The 19,232-nt window shown below is 37.1% G+C and overlaps 2 protein-coding genes across 3 annotated transcripts; both read left to right on the top strand.

Annotated features, from left to right (window-relative positions):
• Positions 1-3,754: 3,754 nt before the first annotated feature.
• Positions 3,755-8,525, top strand: LOC140781555 (APETALA2-like protein 2). Of its 2 annotated transcripts, XM_073127576.1 has the most exons (11): positions 3,755-3,937; positions 4,051-4,812; positions 4,928-4,953; positions 5,077-5,107; positions 5,200-5,287; positions 5,380-5,525; positions 5,767-5,811; positions 5,935-6,038; positions 6,123-6,256; positions 6,693-6,803; positions 7,681-8,525. In XM_073127576.1, exons 2-11 carry the CDS (start codon positions 4,304-4,306, stop codon positions 7,912-7,914), a joined length of 1,428 nt encoding a protein of 475 aa, XP_072983677.1. In that variant the 5' UTR covers positions 3,755-3,937; positions 4,051-4,303; the 3' UTR covers positions 7,915-8,525. The 2 variants fall into 2 exon arrangements, with proteins under 2 accessions (XP_072983677.1, XP_072983678.1); XM_073127577.1 differs by lacking the exon at positions 5,767-5,811 and having other exon boundaries at positions 3,763-3,937.
• Positions 8,526-9,578: 1,053 nt separating this feature from the next.
• Positions 9,579-19,211, top strand: LOC140781813 (pentatricopeptide repeat-containing protein At5g02830, chloroplastic). Its single transcript, XM_073128052.1, has 12 exons — positions 9,579-10,253; positions 11,057-11,144; positions 12,244-12,448; positions 12,940-13,047; positions 13,397-13,561; positions 13,673-14,239; positions 15,282-15,347; positions 16,398-16,478; positions 16,644-16,741; positions 17,570-17,789; positions 18,274-18,334; positions 18,639-19,211. Exons 1-12 carry the CDS (start codon positions 9,698-9,700, stop codon positions 18,956-18,958), a joined length of 2,535 nt encoding a protein of 844 aa, XP_072984153.1. The 5' UTR covers positions 9,579-9,697; the 3' UTR covers positions 18,959-19,211.
• The last annotated feature ends 21 nt before the right edge of the window (positions 19,212-19,232 follow it).

The following is a 19,232-nucleotide window of genomic DNA, read 5'->3' as shown; positions in this document are numbered from 1 at the left end:
TTACATAAATGAAAATTTAACGTATATATTTATATTTAAAAAAAAAAATACAAACTCTTTTCTGCTGGGAAAAAAAAATGGCAGTTTCTTGAAGATTGAAGGAAATTCTTACGATCTGGATTGTAGGCAATCTACGCGGGCCCTTGGCCTTAGCAACTATGGAAGGGGCAAGGGGTGCTCCAACTTGAAGGAAAAGCAATATCTCTATGTGTATATATATAATGTGACAACAATGACGGCTTATTCGATCTAAACGCGGTTAATTATACTTAAGAGATATTTGTAGAATACTATAATAGTTTAGGAAGCTAAGTGTAATTATTGATATTATAAATTAAGTTGCTTTCCTAGGCTTGAAAAACTGTAGCCATGATCGACTGAGTTCATATAATAATAGTTTCTTATCTCTCCTAATACTTTATTACTAATAGTTTTTAATCTAATATTTTCCGTTTTGGTCATATCTTTGTTTTTATATGATCTCGTGCTCAGTGCTCTTTAACCCAGCAAGTGTATCACTATTTTTTATGGTGTGCGAAATGCGATGCCTTGTCGACTTCTCATTAGTAGCCAAAAATATGGCTTATCGTTATTATTTGATACGTTAATTAATCCTAATATTTATAATTAACCTTTTGATTCCGTATTAACGGAGACAGGATAAAAATGTCCGGAAAAACAAAACGCCGTCCACGACTTTCGGAGAGGTCTCGCGTGGCGTCCTCCCATTGGGCGAGAGTAACCGGGAATAGCCGGTGGATAGGAGGGGTCGGCATCGTAGGGCGATCCTTTTTTGCCATAACCGAGCAGAATACGAGAATAACGGGAAAAGGCCGGTTTAAGGTTAGACAGGGTTACCGCAAGGGGAAAGATGCCACGTGGTCTGTTACACGTGGCGATTTTGTGGTAGGCCTCGAATGGGCGGTCGAGATCTCGTTCTTCAACCCCCACCGCTCCTTTTTTTTTTGTGTGGACCGATCTGCCCCTGGGATGGCTACGGTTAACTTGGCGACGTGGCGTGGTGATCCTGAGTTGGAATCCGAGGACCACTCTCCTCAATTATTGGAGATTAACCGTTCTAGAAAAATTTTACCAAATTAATTTTTTAGAGATTTAAGTTCACATTTAGTTATAAAATAGAGTGAGGTGATGAGTGGCAATTGATTCAAAACTAGGTGACTGATGTCATGAATGACAACTGTTTTAGAACTAGGTTTTCCTGCCGATGATTTGAGCACTCCCTAATATAGCTTATTAAGGAAGTTTATTCTTCTTAATTATATAATTAAATGGAGTCCTTTTAGGTGCATGTATCATGATTTTTTTTTTATATAAAAAAAAATCCTGTTCAATATATATATATATATATATATTATAAAAAAAATTAAAGGAGTACCAGGTATTAAATTCCTATTGGTTCCTTTCATTCCTTTTTTCTTTCAGAAATAATAGAGTGGCCCAGGTATTAAATTAAGGTGAAGAATTTATGAAGTTACAAATTTAAAGATTACAGAGGGAGGAGAATGAGAAAAAAAAATATGACTCCCATTTTCGTCGTAGACCGGCAAGTTTTAAGTGGAAGCTATTAGGTGAGAAAGCTTTAAAGTTAAAGAGTTTATTGCCACACTCTTACTAGAAAAAATCATTGGATAATAAAGATAAGGAACTCTTAGGGATGAGATCAGGAATTCCTTTGGTCGGATAAGAATGAAAATGACTATTATTATGAAGTTACAAATTTAAAAATTAAAAAAGGATGAGAATGAGAAAAATAATAGGACTCCCATTTTCGTCGTAGACCAGCTAGTTTTAAGTGGAAGCTATTATGCGAGAGAGTTTTCAAGTTAAAGAGTTTATTGTCACACTCTTACTAGAAAGATAAGGAACTCTTAAGGATAAGGTCATAAATTTCTTTAGTCGGGTCAGAATGAAAATGACTATTATTGTGAATCCAATATTCAAAATAATGCTGTCAACCATCGTTAAGAGTATAGGGGGCATTAGAAGAAAGATACGTTCCATCGGTTTGATTTTCTCATCACAGAAGACACAAGATTTAATATAATATAAAGCTTATCAAGCCAAATTAACTGCGATAAAACTTTTAGCTTTGAAAAAATATGGAATCTTAAAATTATGAAAAAAAAAGTGGTAAATTTCATGCTCGAAAAGTTGATGAGATGATAGTGAAATTTAACCAAACACTATTGGCTCCTTTCATTATCTTAATTTTGTTGACTAAATGGTATATATGGCATTAATGTAGACTTTATGATGAATAGGATACTAAAATGACATTGTCGCATATATTACGTTTGAAAGTGTCCAAGCACCTAAAATAAACATAAAAATATTTATGCCGAGTGTGATAGGTTTATATAGTAATTAACCATATATATAAATATATATACTTGGATTCTTTAGTTATTTTCAATTATTAAACCCTTTGAGAGGCAAATAAGGTGAGCTGCACCCCTAATATACAAGACAAGATGCTTTAATATTCGTAAATTATCGTACTTATGCGTTTTATTAAGTGCTATAATATGTTTCTCTAACTTCGTGAATGACGTGACTTGAGGACATTATAGCATCTAAAATATTTTAAAAAATGTTACATTTTTTTGTGGCTGATTGGATACCACCTGCAGCTTAAAATTTAATAATATTATAAAAACAATAATGATATGTTTATTTATTTATTTATTTATGTCATTAAAGTTAGTAGGATGGGTTATCACGTTTGGTCGACTATTACATTTAAATGGAATATTATAATAAATTAAAACAAAATAAAAGTAATTTACTGTGGCTTTTGGCTAATTAATTAAAGTGTGACAACACTAAGAACCCTGACAAGTACGTGTGCATCTCTTGTCCTTTCGTTTATAAGAGACTTCTTCTAGAACATAAGATATATTGGTATGCTAATCCTAAAATTAAAGCTACTAGTTAGTAATTTAATATAAAAAGCTAGGTAGCTCATTCAGAGAAAGATTGAACTATTAAATGAGATTGAGATGCAATATAAGATCTGAAACTTTTAATGATAAGATTAGGTTGCTATTCATATGATTCGATCCACAATAAGTCAACATTAAAATTTATTCTCCTTTTCATATTATACTTTCCTAATTTTTTGTGACACATAAATTTCTTAAAACACCTCAAAAACTCATCCGCTAGATTTTTATTATGTTTATTAATACGTTATCAGTTATATAATACGTTTATCCTTGTCTATTAAAATACGCTTACATTCTCAAGGGATATTTTAGTCTTTTTTTAATTTTTTTTTTAATCTATGGTGAGAGATATTTTTAATAATTCGGGGTCTATGTGTAAAAATAAGAATGTAGAGGATCTGAACGTAATTATCCCAATGTATTTAATTAAATATTAGTCACAAGCTTTTCCACGTTGATGTAAAAGTTTAGTACACTCTTCGCATGTACGTACGTGCGTGCGACTGCGAGCCCAGCGCGCACCCGTGAATCACCCCGTTTGGGGAAAGTCATATCACATCAACCCATCTGTCACATCCTCAGCTGTTCAACCAATAGGATGACGAGTTTCGAGATCGAGCTTCAGTTGTTCGTTCGCCGTGAAATCGATTTCGGAAACTTCCTATCCGTCCGATCTAACCGGACGGATCGGATTCCTTTGTCGACAAGAGGCAAAACCGGGATACCGGCGTTTGCCGGTCGTCAGCCTTAGTACGCCGTATATTTTACAGTTGTTCTTTTTATCTATTATACTCCTGAAGCTTTCCCCTCTCTCGCTATATATACTCCCGCTTTTCCTAAATGCCTTACGTCCCATTTCATCTCCTCCTCCGCCTATCAGAGCCGACTTCGATTCGCCGTGAGTAACAGCGGCGCCGCCTTCGTTTCCCGCACTCTTTACTGCTCTGTGCTTATCCTTCGATTACTCCAAGGTTCTTCAACTTCTCCCCCTCATTTTATTTGCCTTTTGTTAATATTTTTTGTTTGTTTGTTTGTTCTTGATCGGATCTGATCTTGGTTGTGTCTTGTGTCTTCCGATGGTTAGCTGAGAGAGGATTGGGAGGAAGAAGAAGTAGTCAGATTTGATAGAATATACGAGATTGTATCAGATTGATGACTAGTGTGGAGGCAAATGTTTCGTAAGAACGAGTCAGCTCTGTCCTGCTTCTACCTCTTCCTGCTTTGGCTCTTCTTCTTGATAAACGAAGCCCTAAGCAAGAAGAGTGGTTGAAGAACGAGGAGTGGGAAACCCTCGGATCGGATTGCGAAGTGGTTTTGATAGATTTAGAAGGAAATATATGATGTTGGATCTCAACGCCGGTGAGAAGATGGAGAAGAAGCGCCGCGGCAGCGAATCCGGGACCTCCGACTCGTCGCTTCTCAATGCCGAGGACTCCGGTAGCGGGGCGGTGGCGGATGAGGATTCGAGCTCCACCCGGCACGCCGTGGAGTTGAGCTTCGATATCTTGAAGGGCTCGGCCGTGTCGGGCGAAGGAGAGAACGAGGTGGAAGAGGAGGGCGAGGAGGATGGTAATAGTTTGTCGCCGCAGTCTGGAGTTGTCACGAGGCAGTTGTTTCCTCTCTTGGATGTTTCGGATGGGCCGCGGCCGCCGGTGACGGGGGATGCGTCGTCTTCGATGTCGAATTGGGTCGATCTCAGTTTCTCGACATCGAGGGTCTCGCTACAGCAGCAGCAGCAGCCCCCGCAGCAAGCGAAGAAGAGTAGGAGGGGGCCGAGGTCTCGGAGCTCACAGTACCGAGGAGTTACCTTCTACCGGAGAACTGGAAGATGGGAATCTCATATCTGGTAAATTTCTTTCTTTCCTTTGGTTTCGTGCTTAATTGGATTGGATAGATATAGTTTTTTTTTTTTCTTTTCTGCCTGTTCAGTTTAGTGATGAGTTAGTTGTTGGGTAATGCAGGGACTGCGGGAAACAAGTCTATTTGGGTAAGAAATCGATGCCCATTTCTCTTTGATCTTATCTGGTGTCGCTAATATTATTTGTTTGATGTCATCTTGACTTCTCTCCACCTTTTCTTTTGCGTGGTTTGATTGACTGGGATATTATAGGAGGATTTGACACTGCTCATGCTGCTGCAAGGTTTGGAATCTTTCTACTTTAAGGGGAAACCATTTAACTCAAAATATCTTTCTGTTTGGGGAAAATTATAGGTATAATTATCCTGACTGCAGAGCATATGATCGAGCTGCAATTAAGTTTCGGGGTGTTGAAGCTGATATCAATTTCAACCTTAGTGACTATGATGAAGATTTGAAACAGGTGAAATGGAGATACGACTTATTCTTTTTAGATAATTTGTTCATTGGGCCAATTAGGAAGCTATAGCTTAACTCTTAACTTTCCTCTTTCAGATGAAGAATCTATCGAAAGAAGAGTTTGTGCATATCCTGCGCCGGCAAAGCACTGGATTCTCAAGGGGAAGCTCAAGATATAGAGGGGTGACACTTCACAAGTGCGGTCGATGGGAAGCTCGGATGGGCCAGTTTCTTGGAAAGAAGTAAGATTCCATGCCTTTCTTCTTTGTCTTGTTATTCTTTCAGTTCCTCAATAGGATTTGATGAGCATGGTTTTCTTTGGGAATCCATGGTTTTCTTTCTTGGTGAATTCACCATGAACTATATATATGCTTGGACTACATGTTAAATATCTATGATATGATAAACATCCTGGTTCTTTAAGAAATGGAAAAGAATATAGAAACCCAATCTTTACCGATGAGATGCGATGCTTGGGTGCAGGTACATATATCTTGGGCTATTCGACAACGAAATAGAAGCTGCAAGGTCCGCCCAAGCATGGATATGATCATTGCTGTTATTGAATCTCTTGATTTTTGCATTATCTTAAGCAGGAATGAGTTCCAACACAAATCTTCTTTTTCTTTCCCAATTTTCTTTTAATCTCAGGGCTTATGACAAGGCTGCTATAAAGTGTAACGGGAGGGAGGCTGTGACAAATTTTGAGCCTTGTACATATGAAGAAGAGCTGCATACTGTTGCCGATGGTGGAGGTATTGTACCCCAACAGTAATGTCATTCTCCATCTATTTGAGAAATACAGATCTATTGATCAATTTTTATCCTATTTGACATAGCCACAAGTCATGAAGTTGATCTGAACTTGAGGATATCTCAACCGCTCATTCAAAATCCAAAGAGGGATCAGAACTCAGTCGGGATTCAATTCTGCTACCGAACATCTGACGCTTCTGAAATGAAGAAATCAAAGGCAAGCAGACTTGCTTCGATAAGAGTCCCCATGCTTATCAAGTATTCCTTTTCAAAATTATAGATTGAAAACAGACAGGAGACCTAACAAGAGTACCCGTCACCTTCCATGAACAGGCTGAGTCAGTTGTTTTATGCTATCACAGCTGTGAACTCACATTTTTCTCATTTGGATTTTATCCTTAGCAGCACTGTTATCTCACTGCCTCAACTACTTTTCCTTTTTGAGGTGTACTTAACTGATTGAGAATTTACGACAATTGTCCAATTTAGTCTGTTTCATGTGTCCCGCCACTAGCATTATTTGTTGAATGATGAACACTAACAAGTGTCTGATAATTGATTGATGTAAAGAGCTGCAACATATTTGTCTAAAACCAGAAAGTTACTTGGAAGGTAGTGTTGCTTATTGGCTTTGCCTTTGTTTTCTATTACAGGTTGAAAAGTCTTCCTCTCAACTAGCTAGTCAGCCCCATTGCCTAACTATGCTGCCTGAGCAGCCTCATGGGTGGACCGCGCAATATCCAGCCTTCTTTTCCAGTAATGAGGTGATGTATAGCTAGTTGCTCCTTGTCGGCTGCTAAGTTAGAAAATATCTTGTGTGATCGTATTTTTAATATTTTCAAGGATCCCTTGGAGTACTCTAATATATATCTGCCATATATTCCATCCATCTTTATTGTTGTTGTTTGTTTCTTACTTTGTAGGACCTAATGTCTTACTTTGTACGCCGACAGTTTTGTCTTATATTTTCTTATTTGTCACTGCATTGATTTTTTGAAGATTGAATTTTGTAAATTAAGCAAACCTGTTGTACTTCTGTGTTAAGTGTTTGCCCTTAAAAGTAACAACCTAGAAAGTTGGCATTATTGAACAACCAACAACTTTTAGGATGTTATCTTAATGTTAGTCAACTTCTCATCTCCTTTGAAGTTTGACCATTTAGCTGCTTGTCTTTTTCCATTTATAACATCAGGTTTTTTTTTTTTTCCTTTGTATGTGCATTTGATTAATGTTATGAACTTCTGATGATGACATTTGACATTTTTTGAACAATTCTTTCTATAAGTATAGATAAATAAACAGCTGATATGTTGACGACACAATCCTCCCCTCTTGATCGATCCACTGTAACATGTAAACTGAAGCCTAAGACATTTAATTTGTTTTCTCCCTATTTATATGTTATTATCTTAATTTGTGCTTTCTACACTTGAGAAAGATAAAGTTATGGCCAACGTGGCAGATCAACCATCTCTAGTCCACGGTCTATATCAGTTTTCAAAGGCCTCCTTTGTCATAATAATATTATCTTGTCCAGTCACTCAATTTTGCTTATTTGTTTCATGCTTTCTGCTTGGTTTGTGCCGTGTTTGATCCTGTATTGTGGCTCTGGTTCTAATTGGGTTTTACCTGAAAATATAGGAAAGAGCCAGAGATAAGAGGCCTGAAGTGGGTACACAAGCTCTCCCTGGGTGGGCGTGGCAGATGCATGGTCCTACTCCGCTGTCACTGTTCTCTTCCGCAGCATCATCAGGATTCTCTACAACCACTGTAACAGCTGCTCTTGCTCCGCCGCCGCCGCCGCCGCCACCCCCTTCCGCATCTCCCTTTCATTTTAACCCGTCGTCTGTGTCAAATTACTACTTCAAGAGCTGACGCCAATAGGCTCATCTAACATAGTACTCTGCAAAGGTATACTACTGGGTGGTTGTTGAACTCTTTTACCTGGTAGCATAATTTGGCAATGGGCCACAGTTATGAATTCTTTTGGGGCTATTAGTTTGGAAGCCTAGGAGGTGGTCCATCCTACTACTTGTTGTTTGTCTTAAATTGGTACTCCTACGCAGAAAACAGCTGTGGTGGCAGAAAGATATATATATATATAGAGTGAGAGAGATCGATAGGGATCCATCCATTATCCATATATGCTTGAGAGCATCCCTGACTTGTTCCAGCTCCTTTATTTCATCTCAATGAGTTCCAGCAAGATGAAGGGCCCTTGCTTTTGTCTAATGTGACTTATACATTGTACTCCATTTTTTTTTTTGCTTATACTGCAGAATCACGGAGCACCAATAGATTCCATTCTTGATGGAACTCCCCAATTGTATTTCTGTTGCATGTTTCTTTTCTTCTGTTTGCGTTCTTGGAATCAGGAGAAAGTGACTGGTTTGATGGAATTTCACTTGCACTCCTCCTTGCTTTTTACCTTTCCTTCTTTTGTATCATTCACTTGGTGGAAGTAGAAAAGAATATTTTTGGATGTATGCATTGCTCAACAGCTGTCCTAGAATTATGACATTTCTCTTACCTGAAAATCTAGTTTTACTCATCTGTCTATTTTATTTTCAAATTAATGTTGTTTACCTAACTACATCAGGAACCTATTTATAATAAATAATCTGGGGTACCTATCTTGTTTTCTTCCCTATTTCAAGATATATTAGCTTGACTATTCTATAACGATGCGACCCAATATTTTTGGTGGAAGGAGCAACAAAAAAAAAAAAAAAAAAAATCTTCTGGATGTTTAAGGATAGCTGTCCTAGGTTCTATCTGGTTGGCTGGCTGCAAATTGACTTTGGACACAGGAACACATCACGATGCCCTTGTGATTCCTTCCTCAATTTATCTTTCTGTATAGTTTTTATTGCAAATGCGTCACTGCTTACGTTTTCTGCATGCCCCTATTGCCTAATATTTTATTCATCTTTGAAGATTGCCTTCTTGGGTTACTTACTCGGCAAACTTCATGCTGCCAAGCCATGAGAAAGATTATATTTGAGAGAGATGTTGGCTGAGATATTTAATGGAATAAACTATACGACAAGACAGATTAAAAGCAGGATAAGCCTCGAATTGGTCTATCACAATAATGATGACATGATAACCCCTCCTTTTCTTTTTTCTTTTTCCTTTTCTTTTTTTGAAAAAAGAAGACATGATACCCTTCTTCCTATATTATACTAGGATGTGTTTTCCTAGTAGATACCAATATACTACACACACACAAAAAAAGAAAAAAGAAAAAGAAAAATCAGAGCTATGCTGTATAGTTTGGTCTGACTCTCCTTTCAAAGTGGTCCAGTATCTCCTGATCTTTATTGCAAATGAGACGTCCACGGACTTTGATAGCCGGATTGGGCCTTGGGCTTGTAGTATTTGTGCATGTAAATAGGCCCATCGATTCCTTACGTTGGCCTAGCATTGTCGAGGGCTTTGGGCACCTTGTCTTCTTCTATTAGCCGGTGACGGGGCTTTAGATCGAAATCAAAATATCTTATAGCCTTGCGGATCGCAATAAAACGGCTCCACTTCACTTCAAAGCTCGCTCTCGTAGTCTCGTCTCGTCTCCTCTTCTTTCCCTCCTCGCCTCCCACTTCATATCAACAACTCATGGCGTAGGCTTCGCCATTACCCAAAAGATAGCAAACATTTCATGGCGGAATCAACCCTAATCCTCTCATCCTCTTCTTCCTCCTCTTCTTCCTCTTCCCCTCTGCTTCATCCCAATCGAAGCGCTAGCTCCCTTCCTCGCCGTCGCCGCCATCTCCGCCCTCCTCCCAAACCCCTCCTCTCCGACGTCCGTCGCGATCTCGCCTCTTCATCAAATCCGGCCTCCTCATCTGACTTATCCACTCGCCGCCTCCTCAAATACTACGCCCGCCTCGCCTCCAAGCTCGCCGGGAGCGGCCGCCTCCGCGAGTTCTTGATGCTCGCCGAGAGTGTCCTCACCTCCGAGGCCGTTGCCAATGAATCCCCCCAGTTCGCCGCGCGCCTCAGCCCCAGGCTGATCTCCGAAGGGATAGCTTCGGTGCTTCGCCGGGGAAATCTCGAGGCGGTTCTTGATTTCGTTAAGGATGCCGAGAGGCTTGGGATCTGCACTCCGGCGCTGTTTGATGAGTCGGCGATGGGGGCGCTGGCAGTGGAGTGCCGAAGACTCGTGGATCAAGAAAGGTTGGAGGAGTTCGTAGGTTTGATGGAGACCCTGGCAGGTATATTAAATTTGTTTTTCCGAACTATAGTTTGTAAATTAGGTGTCCCTTGACTTGCATGAGTATGTGATCTACTACTTCAATGGCTAATGTTTTTATTTTTTATAAATAAGATAATACTTCTGAGTTCTCTTTTCTTAATGCTGAACATTTTGGTTTTCTACTTGTCAAGCTTAGTTTTTTTTTTCTCACATGCAATAGAATTTAGCGACTCGTAACTACGTATTAACAAGGTTACTGAGCACCTAGTATCTTAGAGTCACATTGAATTCCAAAACATGGCTCAATGGAGGACAATGATCTATATAGCTGACCCAAATATGTAGGGCTTAATGGCATTACTGTTGCTTATTAAGATCCACTTGTAAACTAATGAATAAGAAAGCTCCTTCAGTTCTTGACTGAGTTTTTTAACGAGAAAATAAGAACCACCTTGGAAAGGTAAATCATTAAAATATTATCACTGCTGTTATTCAAAAAATGAGAACAGAAACTTGAATGATATCATGTTTATAAGGATGTCTCATTTCCTAACATAGCATTATCATTATCATTATTTACTGGATAGATTCTTAGATAGCAGTTTCTTCTCTTAATTTGGTCTCAGAAATCTTGGTATTAGAGCTGAATTGGCATTTTAGCCATTGTTTATTTGCATTTCTGAAGAGAAGCAATTTGTCCTAATATTGCACTTGACAATGACAAACTTTTACAAGTATCGAACATTTTAAGCTGGTGAGGTGCTAATTAAATTTTACTATAAATGACTTGTCTTTGATAGTGACTTGTATTTCTGTCTTTAGGTTATCGATTTTTTATCAAAGATATTGTAGATCCAGTTTACGTAGTGAAAAAATTTGTCAAGAAGCATGATCCAGATATGGCTGTAAGGTGTGCATACTCATTTCCTACTTTCTGTGCTTACTATTAGATAATCCAAATGACTTTTTGGTTGATATTTATTTGGAGAAACAGATGATATGATGGTTTCGTTTAAACATAATGCACTTGCCGCTCATTTTGAAATTCACTGTACTATCTCTGAAGCAATAGTAGTACAAGCTCGTAAGGTTTTCTGGACAAGAAATGCATATGCTTAATCTTAGAAGGTGTTCTCATCATGCCAAACATTGGCATGAGAACTTGACCACGCTTCATCATTAGCTAACATATGTGTTAAATTAGTCCTCTCTAACTCTCTTTCTCTCTCATCTATTTCTTTGGTGTCAAATTCTTGGAGCACACCTTTTAGATCTGAGACCTCTTGAAGATTAAGTGGGTTGCAGTCATGAATCTGCAGCCTGGTGAATATTGCTATGTCATGTCATTGTTGTTTGACAATTTTAACATGTAGCTGTCTTGGTATCTTTTGATACCTATATGATGTACTTCTCAAGAATACATATCTCTTTAGTCTTTACACATTAATTTGTTAGATGATTTGACTCTGGGATTTATACTAGGAAAATGTGATTCATGACCTTTTAATCAAATCAAGTACTGCAAAACTAGGTCTCACACTACATAATTTCTATGCATTTTTTTTTTTTTTGGAATTACAATTCACCTAATTGTGAATATCAGGAAATTTTCTAGAAAAGCTTGATTTGTGTAGATTTGTAGAATGAATAGTGGTGTTAATTACTATCCTGTACATTAGGAAAATTAATATGTTAGTTTTTGGGTCTTAATAGTGGTCAACTTATCTTTAAGAGTCCTAGTTTTGTGCTAGGTTGATTTAGGAAAATTTTGGATGTTCTGTTTGCTTTTTGATGCTGTCTAGTCCCTTCTTATGTATGCAACAAATAGTTTGGGCCTTTGGGGATAACATAGCTTCACCATGGAGGAATCCACCCACACTCGTGTCTTTCCTTGTATCATATTCTTATTCTTTCATCTTCTTCTCATATTATTGCATGTTTTTTACCTGGTAAATTGAGCATCTCATGTATTATGATACTATTCAATAACTACCTTTTCAGCATTGTAGGTATGTGAGCATTTTCCCGCACTCCCAACTTTTGTTCTGCTCTATCCTAGAGGAGTTTGCAAAGAAACATGATGTGACATCTGCTGTAAGAGCTTTTGAAGCATTCAAACAGCAATCAGGTGGCATCAACATGTTTGCCTGCCGAAGTATCATTGATATCTGTGGTCTTTGTGGTGACTTCTTGCAATCTAGGATTATATTTGAGGTAACCATGGATTTTTCTTTCATAATAATTCATCTTACTTCACCTCTTTGTGCTTAAATGGGTTCATTCTTCATTGTACTACCAAATAGTTTTGTTTAATATGCACATCTATAATACATATACATATCGCTAATGTTGCCTGGCAGATGTTTCTCAAAAGTCAATTCTAATGCTGGGTTTGCACAGCCACAAACTTTAGTAATTATCAGGATTAATGTGCAAATATTCAGTTGTTTGAACATGACAGATATCAATGATTCGATGAGCATATAACTATACCAAAAACTCCTAGTAATATGAGGATTCTGTAAATTGGGAGTTTGAAATGCAGTGTCAGATATGTACCTGCCATGTCTTTATATAAGTTCTCATTCTCACAAATCTCTGATATGAATTATACTTATGCATATCCATCTTTCTATTTATGCCTTCTTTTTTCACTTTAGAAGCTTCTGCTTTTCTTATTTTCATATATGGTAATTCTATTGCAGGACTTGCTTGCTCAGAAGATTTCTCCAAATGTCTATGTTGTTAACAGCCTCATGAATGCAAATGCTCATGATTTGAGCTACACCTTGCATGTCTACAAGAATATGCAAGTAATGCTATTATGCAAGTAATGTTATCTCCTTCTTTAATTTTGCTGTGATAGGTAGGTTATGTCTTTTACTAAATTTCTTCAACAAAGTGATGGCATGGTACCAGCAAAGGTTGTATAAAGGCTTCATATTTTTTTTTTAATATCTGATAATTTCATTTTCTTCTTAATAGATCATTCCCCCCTTCCCCCTTTTCTAGTTTCTGATTTTGCAGTTCTGATCTTCTGATGATATTTTGAGTTGTAAATGGTTTTAACTCATCCAAGCCTTGTGTCATATCTAATTCAATGTTTCGTTTAGAGAGTAATACAAGCTATATTGACCTGTTACCTCTTTCCAACATATCCAGAATCTAGGTCTTACTGCAGATCGTACATCTTATAACATACTCCTAAAGGCATGCTGTAATGCCAAAAGAGTTGATTTGGCCCAGGACATTTATGAGGAAATGAAGTACATGGCACTGAAAGGGGAACTTAAGTTGGATGTTTATACATACAGCACAATGATAAAGGTGTGCTCCAAATTTGAAATTGTACTCCATACTCATTTTCATCATCTGACCTGCCTGTCCTTTTCCATTCTCATCGCTAAGCTTACCTAACCACTTCTGTATGAGTTTCAGGTGTTTGCAGATGCAAAAATGTGGCAGATGGCTTTTAGCATAAGAGAAGAAATGATTTCTTCTGGTGTTACTCCTAATATAGTTACCTGGTCATCATTAATCAGTGCTTGTGCTAATGCTGGTCTGGTAGATCATGCTATTCAGGTGTTTGAAGATATGCTAATTGCTGGTTGTGAACCTAATGCTCAGTGTTGCAACATTATTCTTGATGCGTGTATTGAGTCCTGCCAGTATGACAAAGCTTTTCGATTATTCTATGATTGGAAAGACACTGGATTTAAGATTTATCATACTTCCAAGGGCGGAAGCTATGATCGTGGTAACTTTAGCTCATCTTTGAAGTATGCAACTGAAAATGATAGATGTGAATTGACATGTACAGTGGTTCCCTTCAAACCAACGATTGCCACTTTCAACATATTGATGAAGGCTTGTGGTACTGATTTTTACCGTGCAAAAGCTTTGATGGATGAAATGAAAATAGTAGGCCTTACTCCTAACCATATTAGCTGGTCTGTTCTGATAGATATTTATGGAACGGCTCAGAATATCCAAGGTGCTATGCAGGTCAGTGTGATTGTTTTGACTATTTGTTGTTGTAGTTCTTTGCGGATGATAAATATAATTCATTACATTATATACTCTCTGTTGCTTAGTTTTATATTGTAGCATATCTTTCTGTGCCCTTTATAGTTGTCCTCTGCCCTTTTGATAATATCATCTGCACACTTTCCCTATAAGACATCTTTCATCGCATGTTTTGAATAGTTTGTAACTGTGTGGTGAAGCAACCTTTTTTCAAAAGTGTCTGATTGTCAATGACGTAATGTGTTGGGTCCTGGTTGATCATCTTAGGTTTGGCCATGTGATATTTTCACCAGCCCCATTTGCGCCTTTAGGTTTAATTATTGTAGCTAGATTTTTGTTTTTACTTATCGATGATTATTTTTACTAAAACGCTGAAACTATTTTTCTAATATAGGGATCTGATGACCTTTAGACTGGGAAGTTCTTGTCTCTCTTTTTTTTTTCAGTGGGATAGGTGGCATTACCTTCTCCCCATCTTTAGACCATCTCTTTCGCTTCCAAATGCAGCTTGATAGTACCTATATTGATTTAGTTCAATATTTTGATGGAAAGCACCTACTGATTTTAAACAGCCCATGCTGCATCTTGACTCTCTTGAATTCTTTGGACAATTAGAGCACCTGAAGCTACCACCATTGAGCAAGTACAATATTTTGATCACAGGAACCCACACTCAGAGATGAAACCTTTGTTATAAGATGAGAATTTTCCTGCAATAAACCGTATGTATTGATTTGAATTTTCTCTCTGATTTAGCTACTAACTCTTTCGATATTTGAAACTTCTATTGGTAACAAGTGTCCCTGGTTTTACTCTTCGGCTTATTATTTCTCCACACAACAGATATTATTTTCTGCGTAGAACCTTTTATATTCCCCCTCTCAAAGTTATATTTGAGACAATTGCAAGAAGATGAATAAAACCATCACATATATTGGTTGTTTTCTATATTATTTTTCATAGCATTATGACATGCTTTTCAAGCTCATCAATTTATTGTATGTTTCTTTTCATAATGCAGGCATTCAGGAAAATGAGAGAAGTTGGAATCAAGCTTGATGTTGTCGCGTATACAACAGCAATCAAGGTTGGCCATCATTCTTTCTGGTCATATTTTAAAATTTTGTGTTTAAGTTGTATTGTGCCTTTCTGACATGAAATCTTTTTGTATCCTTAATGACCACATCCCACTTGAAAATTTCCTCTCTTTCCAGGATGGACAACCTTTTTAATTTATGATATAATGTAACAAATAATGTCTTTTGCAAAATCTGTAGTTTAAGAATCCACTTTTGATCCCAAAACTCTGTGAATTACTGCTTATTGGGTGAAAACATCACATGCATCAGCTGTGGCATTTCATGGTCTGACGGAGAACAAATTCATATGGTCGGAAGGTGGTATCACCAGTAACTTGATGATGAGAAGATGGATACCAGTACATATCATGTGGATGAAGGAGAATGTCAGTAACAAGTGAATGAGAAACAAGTTAATATATTGGTCTATGTCAAATCGCTGTTTTTAGTTGCTGCCAATTTTTTCAGCTGCTGTAAGAAATTTAAAATTTTGACTTACCTTTGAGAGGCCCAACTAATTTACTTGTGGTTTTAATTTTCTGTATTCAGTTTCTGGGATAACATATGGCATGCCCATATCACTTATTTCCACTTAGACATTGCAAAGACAAAGAAAAGTGGCTTGGGAGAAAAGGATACATTTTTTTTTGAATGATTTGTAATGCTATATGATAGGGAGTAGGCTGTGTAATGGTGATGGCTTTGTAATGGTAATGGAGTTGGCCTATTTAAGCGACATGACTATGTAGTTAAGTCACTTAATTTTGAAGCTGTACTAATGGCTCATACTGGTCAATGGAAACTGCATTTAGCGGCAAAATAGCTTGACTTAATATTTCATAGTACATATCTATCCGGAGCCTCTATTAAAGATTGGTGGTGGACTCCCTGTATCTGATATTGTCTCAATTGATTGATGATCTGTTGTAAATTCTAACTGTGCATATGCTTTCCTTGTGTCAAGGTGATCGTAGAAAGCTAATCTGTTTATTTTACTAGGGATATTTTTCTCTTGAGGCAAGGTGCAATTAGCTGAATCACAAGCTTTTCTTCTGCAGGCATGTGTTGAAAATAAAAATTCAAAAATGGCATTTTCATTGTTTGAAGAGATGAAAAGGCATATGTTACAACCCAATTCGGTGAGTCTCATTTGAATGTTCATAATATATTAAACATTTATACTCATTATTTGGCCAACTTATTTGTTAATTGCACATTCTGAGATCTATCAGGGGAATCTTACATTTAATATATTATGGCATCTTGAGAGTTCATATTATTGAGACTTTAAATTTCTTTTTCAGGTAACATATAATACTCTTCTCAGAGCACGTAGCAGATATGGATCTTTACGTGAAATTCAGCAATGCCTGGCAGTTTATCAAGAAATGCGGAAAGCAGGGTATGCATAAATGATTGTATCGACATGGCATTATTCCAAATATATATGTTACTTTTTGTTCATAGAAGATGTTACTCCAAATGTGTGCTATTAGTAGGAAAAGATCCATATGCATATGGATATCAGTAACTTGTAAATCATAATTCTCATTCCACAGTTTGCACGCAATGAAGCATGTTTCAGAGTAAGTTTATATAGGAAAAGATTTTGAGAAACCACTAAAAGTATTAACAGAAACTTAGGTAACAGCATAGAGAAACTGTATTATCTTACACTCTGTGCTGGAAAGCATAATACACATCAAGGAGAACAGATAAAACATGTCGATTTATGGGTTTCTTAAAACATTTAGAGAAGAGTACTTATTCCTTTTAAGAAAACGAAGTCTTTTGTTATGACTTTTGACTAACAATTTCAAGGGACTCACTAATATGTCGAAGGAAATTAAAGAATAAGAAGCAAATGAAGTTCAGGCTCATTGTATTACTTGTATAAAGATACCAGAACTTTTGCATAATAAGTTTATATATATATATATATAATTTTTTTTTTCTTTTTTCTTTTTCTTTTTCTAACTCAAAATAGCCTTAAACTCTGATAAGGAAGAGCTAAAATTAGCTGTAGAACCCAGTTAACAACATGCCATCATGAAACTCACTTATGTCATTTCTTTCCTGTTCTCCCATAAAGCAAAACTGTAGTGTGACTGGATAATTGTTATTCTGTTTAGCATAGATAAATTCTTCATGCACTTGTGATACTCTGAGAAGTTTTACTAGCAAAAGTGTCTCAAATCCTTCATAAGTTCCACAATCTTATGCCTTGCAGGTACTGCTCAAATGATCATTATCTGAAGGAATTAATAGAGGAGTGGTGTGAAGGAGTGTTATCTAGTAAAAGTCAAAATCGGAGTGTAGCCACATTCAGCAGCTTCAGCACAAAGACTCCCACAAGGAAACCTTACAATCTATTTCTTGAAAAGGTAGCAAGACGCTTGCAAAAAGATGTTGGTGACAACCAAATTATTGATATTCGTGGGCTTACTAAGGTACTTATAATTTCACGTTTCTGTTATGAGGTTAAGAATCTTTCAATGCCAAATGATCATTCTGTGAGCTTGTGAAAACATCAACAAGTGTCCAGAACTTGGTAATGATTTTTTGAAAGGACCTCTCTGGAAGAACTATCTTAGCTTTCAGATAACGACCAGATAATGGCAAATATGGAGAAAACAAACATTAGTCACCATCTTTGGCAGTTTTAGGGACTTCCATTATGAATATCCCATATTCTCAAATCGTCTTTATTTATCTACCTTTTCTATTTGGGAAGAGAAACGTGAGAGATCTTTTTTACCTTGTGATTGCAAAATGGCATTTACATAATTACTTGTTGCCTAGTGTATGATCTCCTCCCTCATCCTTATTGCACTAGATCTAATATGTTATGTGATGGATAACTGTTTGCCTTAATTAGAACAATCACCTTATTTAGATACCTTTCTCTAAGATTCTGCAATCTCATATTGACAGGTTGAAGCTCGAATAATTGTTCTTTCAGTTCTGCGGATGATCAAAGAGAGCTATTTGCTAGGTAAGAATGATATAGCAGCATGTGACTGTTAAATGCTAATAGTAAGTTCTTATATTCCATCCTTAATCTCTTTACCATCTAGCAATGACATAAAGAATCATTGGCTGATTTATAACCAGAAGGATATAAAGCCATGCAACTTCAGCTATTGCCTATTGATTTCCAAGTCTTTTAACTGGTATCACAAGTTATGCTTGTTCCTAGGAGTATAGCAGCCATTTCATGAACATTATAATCAATTCATGGGCTGTTGACATATGAGTATCAGGTTTAGCGGTCCATTTTTAATTGTTCAATTTTGTAGGAAAAACCATCCAAGAAGATATGATCATCATCACAGGCATGGGAAAACCAGCGAGAGATGCTGCTGCCACATACGTAGCTGAAGTGCAACATTCAGTAATTAAGGTCTTAAAAGATGAATTGGGCCTCAACATCATGGCCGGACATGGGGCTTTATCCAGTAATAATGCACCTACCCAACCTGATGATGTTTTAAGCACCTCTGAGGTTTTAGACATTTCAGAAGATTATACACGTTTGGCCAGGAGACCCCAAGATTTAGGAGTATTGAAAGTTTCCAGAGACTCGTTGTATCATTGGTTACAGAAAAAGGTTCTATAAGACTTTCGTTCATTTTCTTCCTAATTGCTATTCTTTCTGGGTGGCGTAAAGTAAGTAATGGAGAACACACATACCTACAGTTCCCAAGCGGAGTCAACATGCAGAATTGCAGATCCAGGTGGGCGACATTTTAGTTGTGCAATATCTTTTATCTTTTCTGTTATTTTTTTGATGCAATAACAAATTAAGTTAGCCATGTAAATCAACTCTTTCTAGAAAAGAGATTTTAATAATAAAGGTTGCTGCTTCCCAAGTCCTGATGCATGGTGCGTAT

This window comes from Typha latifolia, chromosome 2 (assembly GCF_019914945.1).
Source record: "Typha latifolia isolate L0001 chromosome 2, TyphaL0001v2, whole genome shotgun sequence".
Lineage (NCBI taxonomy): Eukaryota > Viridiplantae > Streptophyta > Magnoliopsida > Poales > Typhaceae > Typha > Typha latifolia.
Note: the sequence above shows the minus strand (reverse complement) of the source record. Positions and strands in the feature narration are given on the sequence as shown.

Bases quoted from the DNA above. Each gene is read 5' to 3' on its own strand.
- LOC140781813 (XM_073128052.1), top strand. From the start codon at position 9,698: ATGGCGGAATCAACCCTAATCCTCTCATCCTCTTCTTCCTCCTCTTCT. The intron at 13,048-13,396 runs GTAATGCTATTA...CAACATATCCAG, and splicing joins ATGTCTACAAGAATATGCAA to AATCTAGGTCTTACTGCAGA. The intron at 15,348-16,397 runs GTTGGCCATCAT...TTTCTTCTGCAG, and splicing joins CGTATACAACAGCAATCAAG to GCATGTGTTGAAAATAAAAA.
- LOC140781555 (XM_073127576.1), top strand. From the start codon at position 4,304: ATGATGTTGGATCTCAACGCCGGTGAGAAGATGGAGAAGAAGCGCCGC. The intron at 6,039-6,122 runs GTATTGTACCCC...TATTTGACATAG, and splicing joins TACTGTTGCCGATGGTGGAG to CCACAAGTCATGAAGTTGAT. The intron at 6,804-7,680 runs GTGATGTATAGC...CTGAAAATATAG, and splicing joins CCTTCTTTTCCAGTAATGAG to GAAAGAGCCAGAGATAAGAG.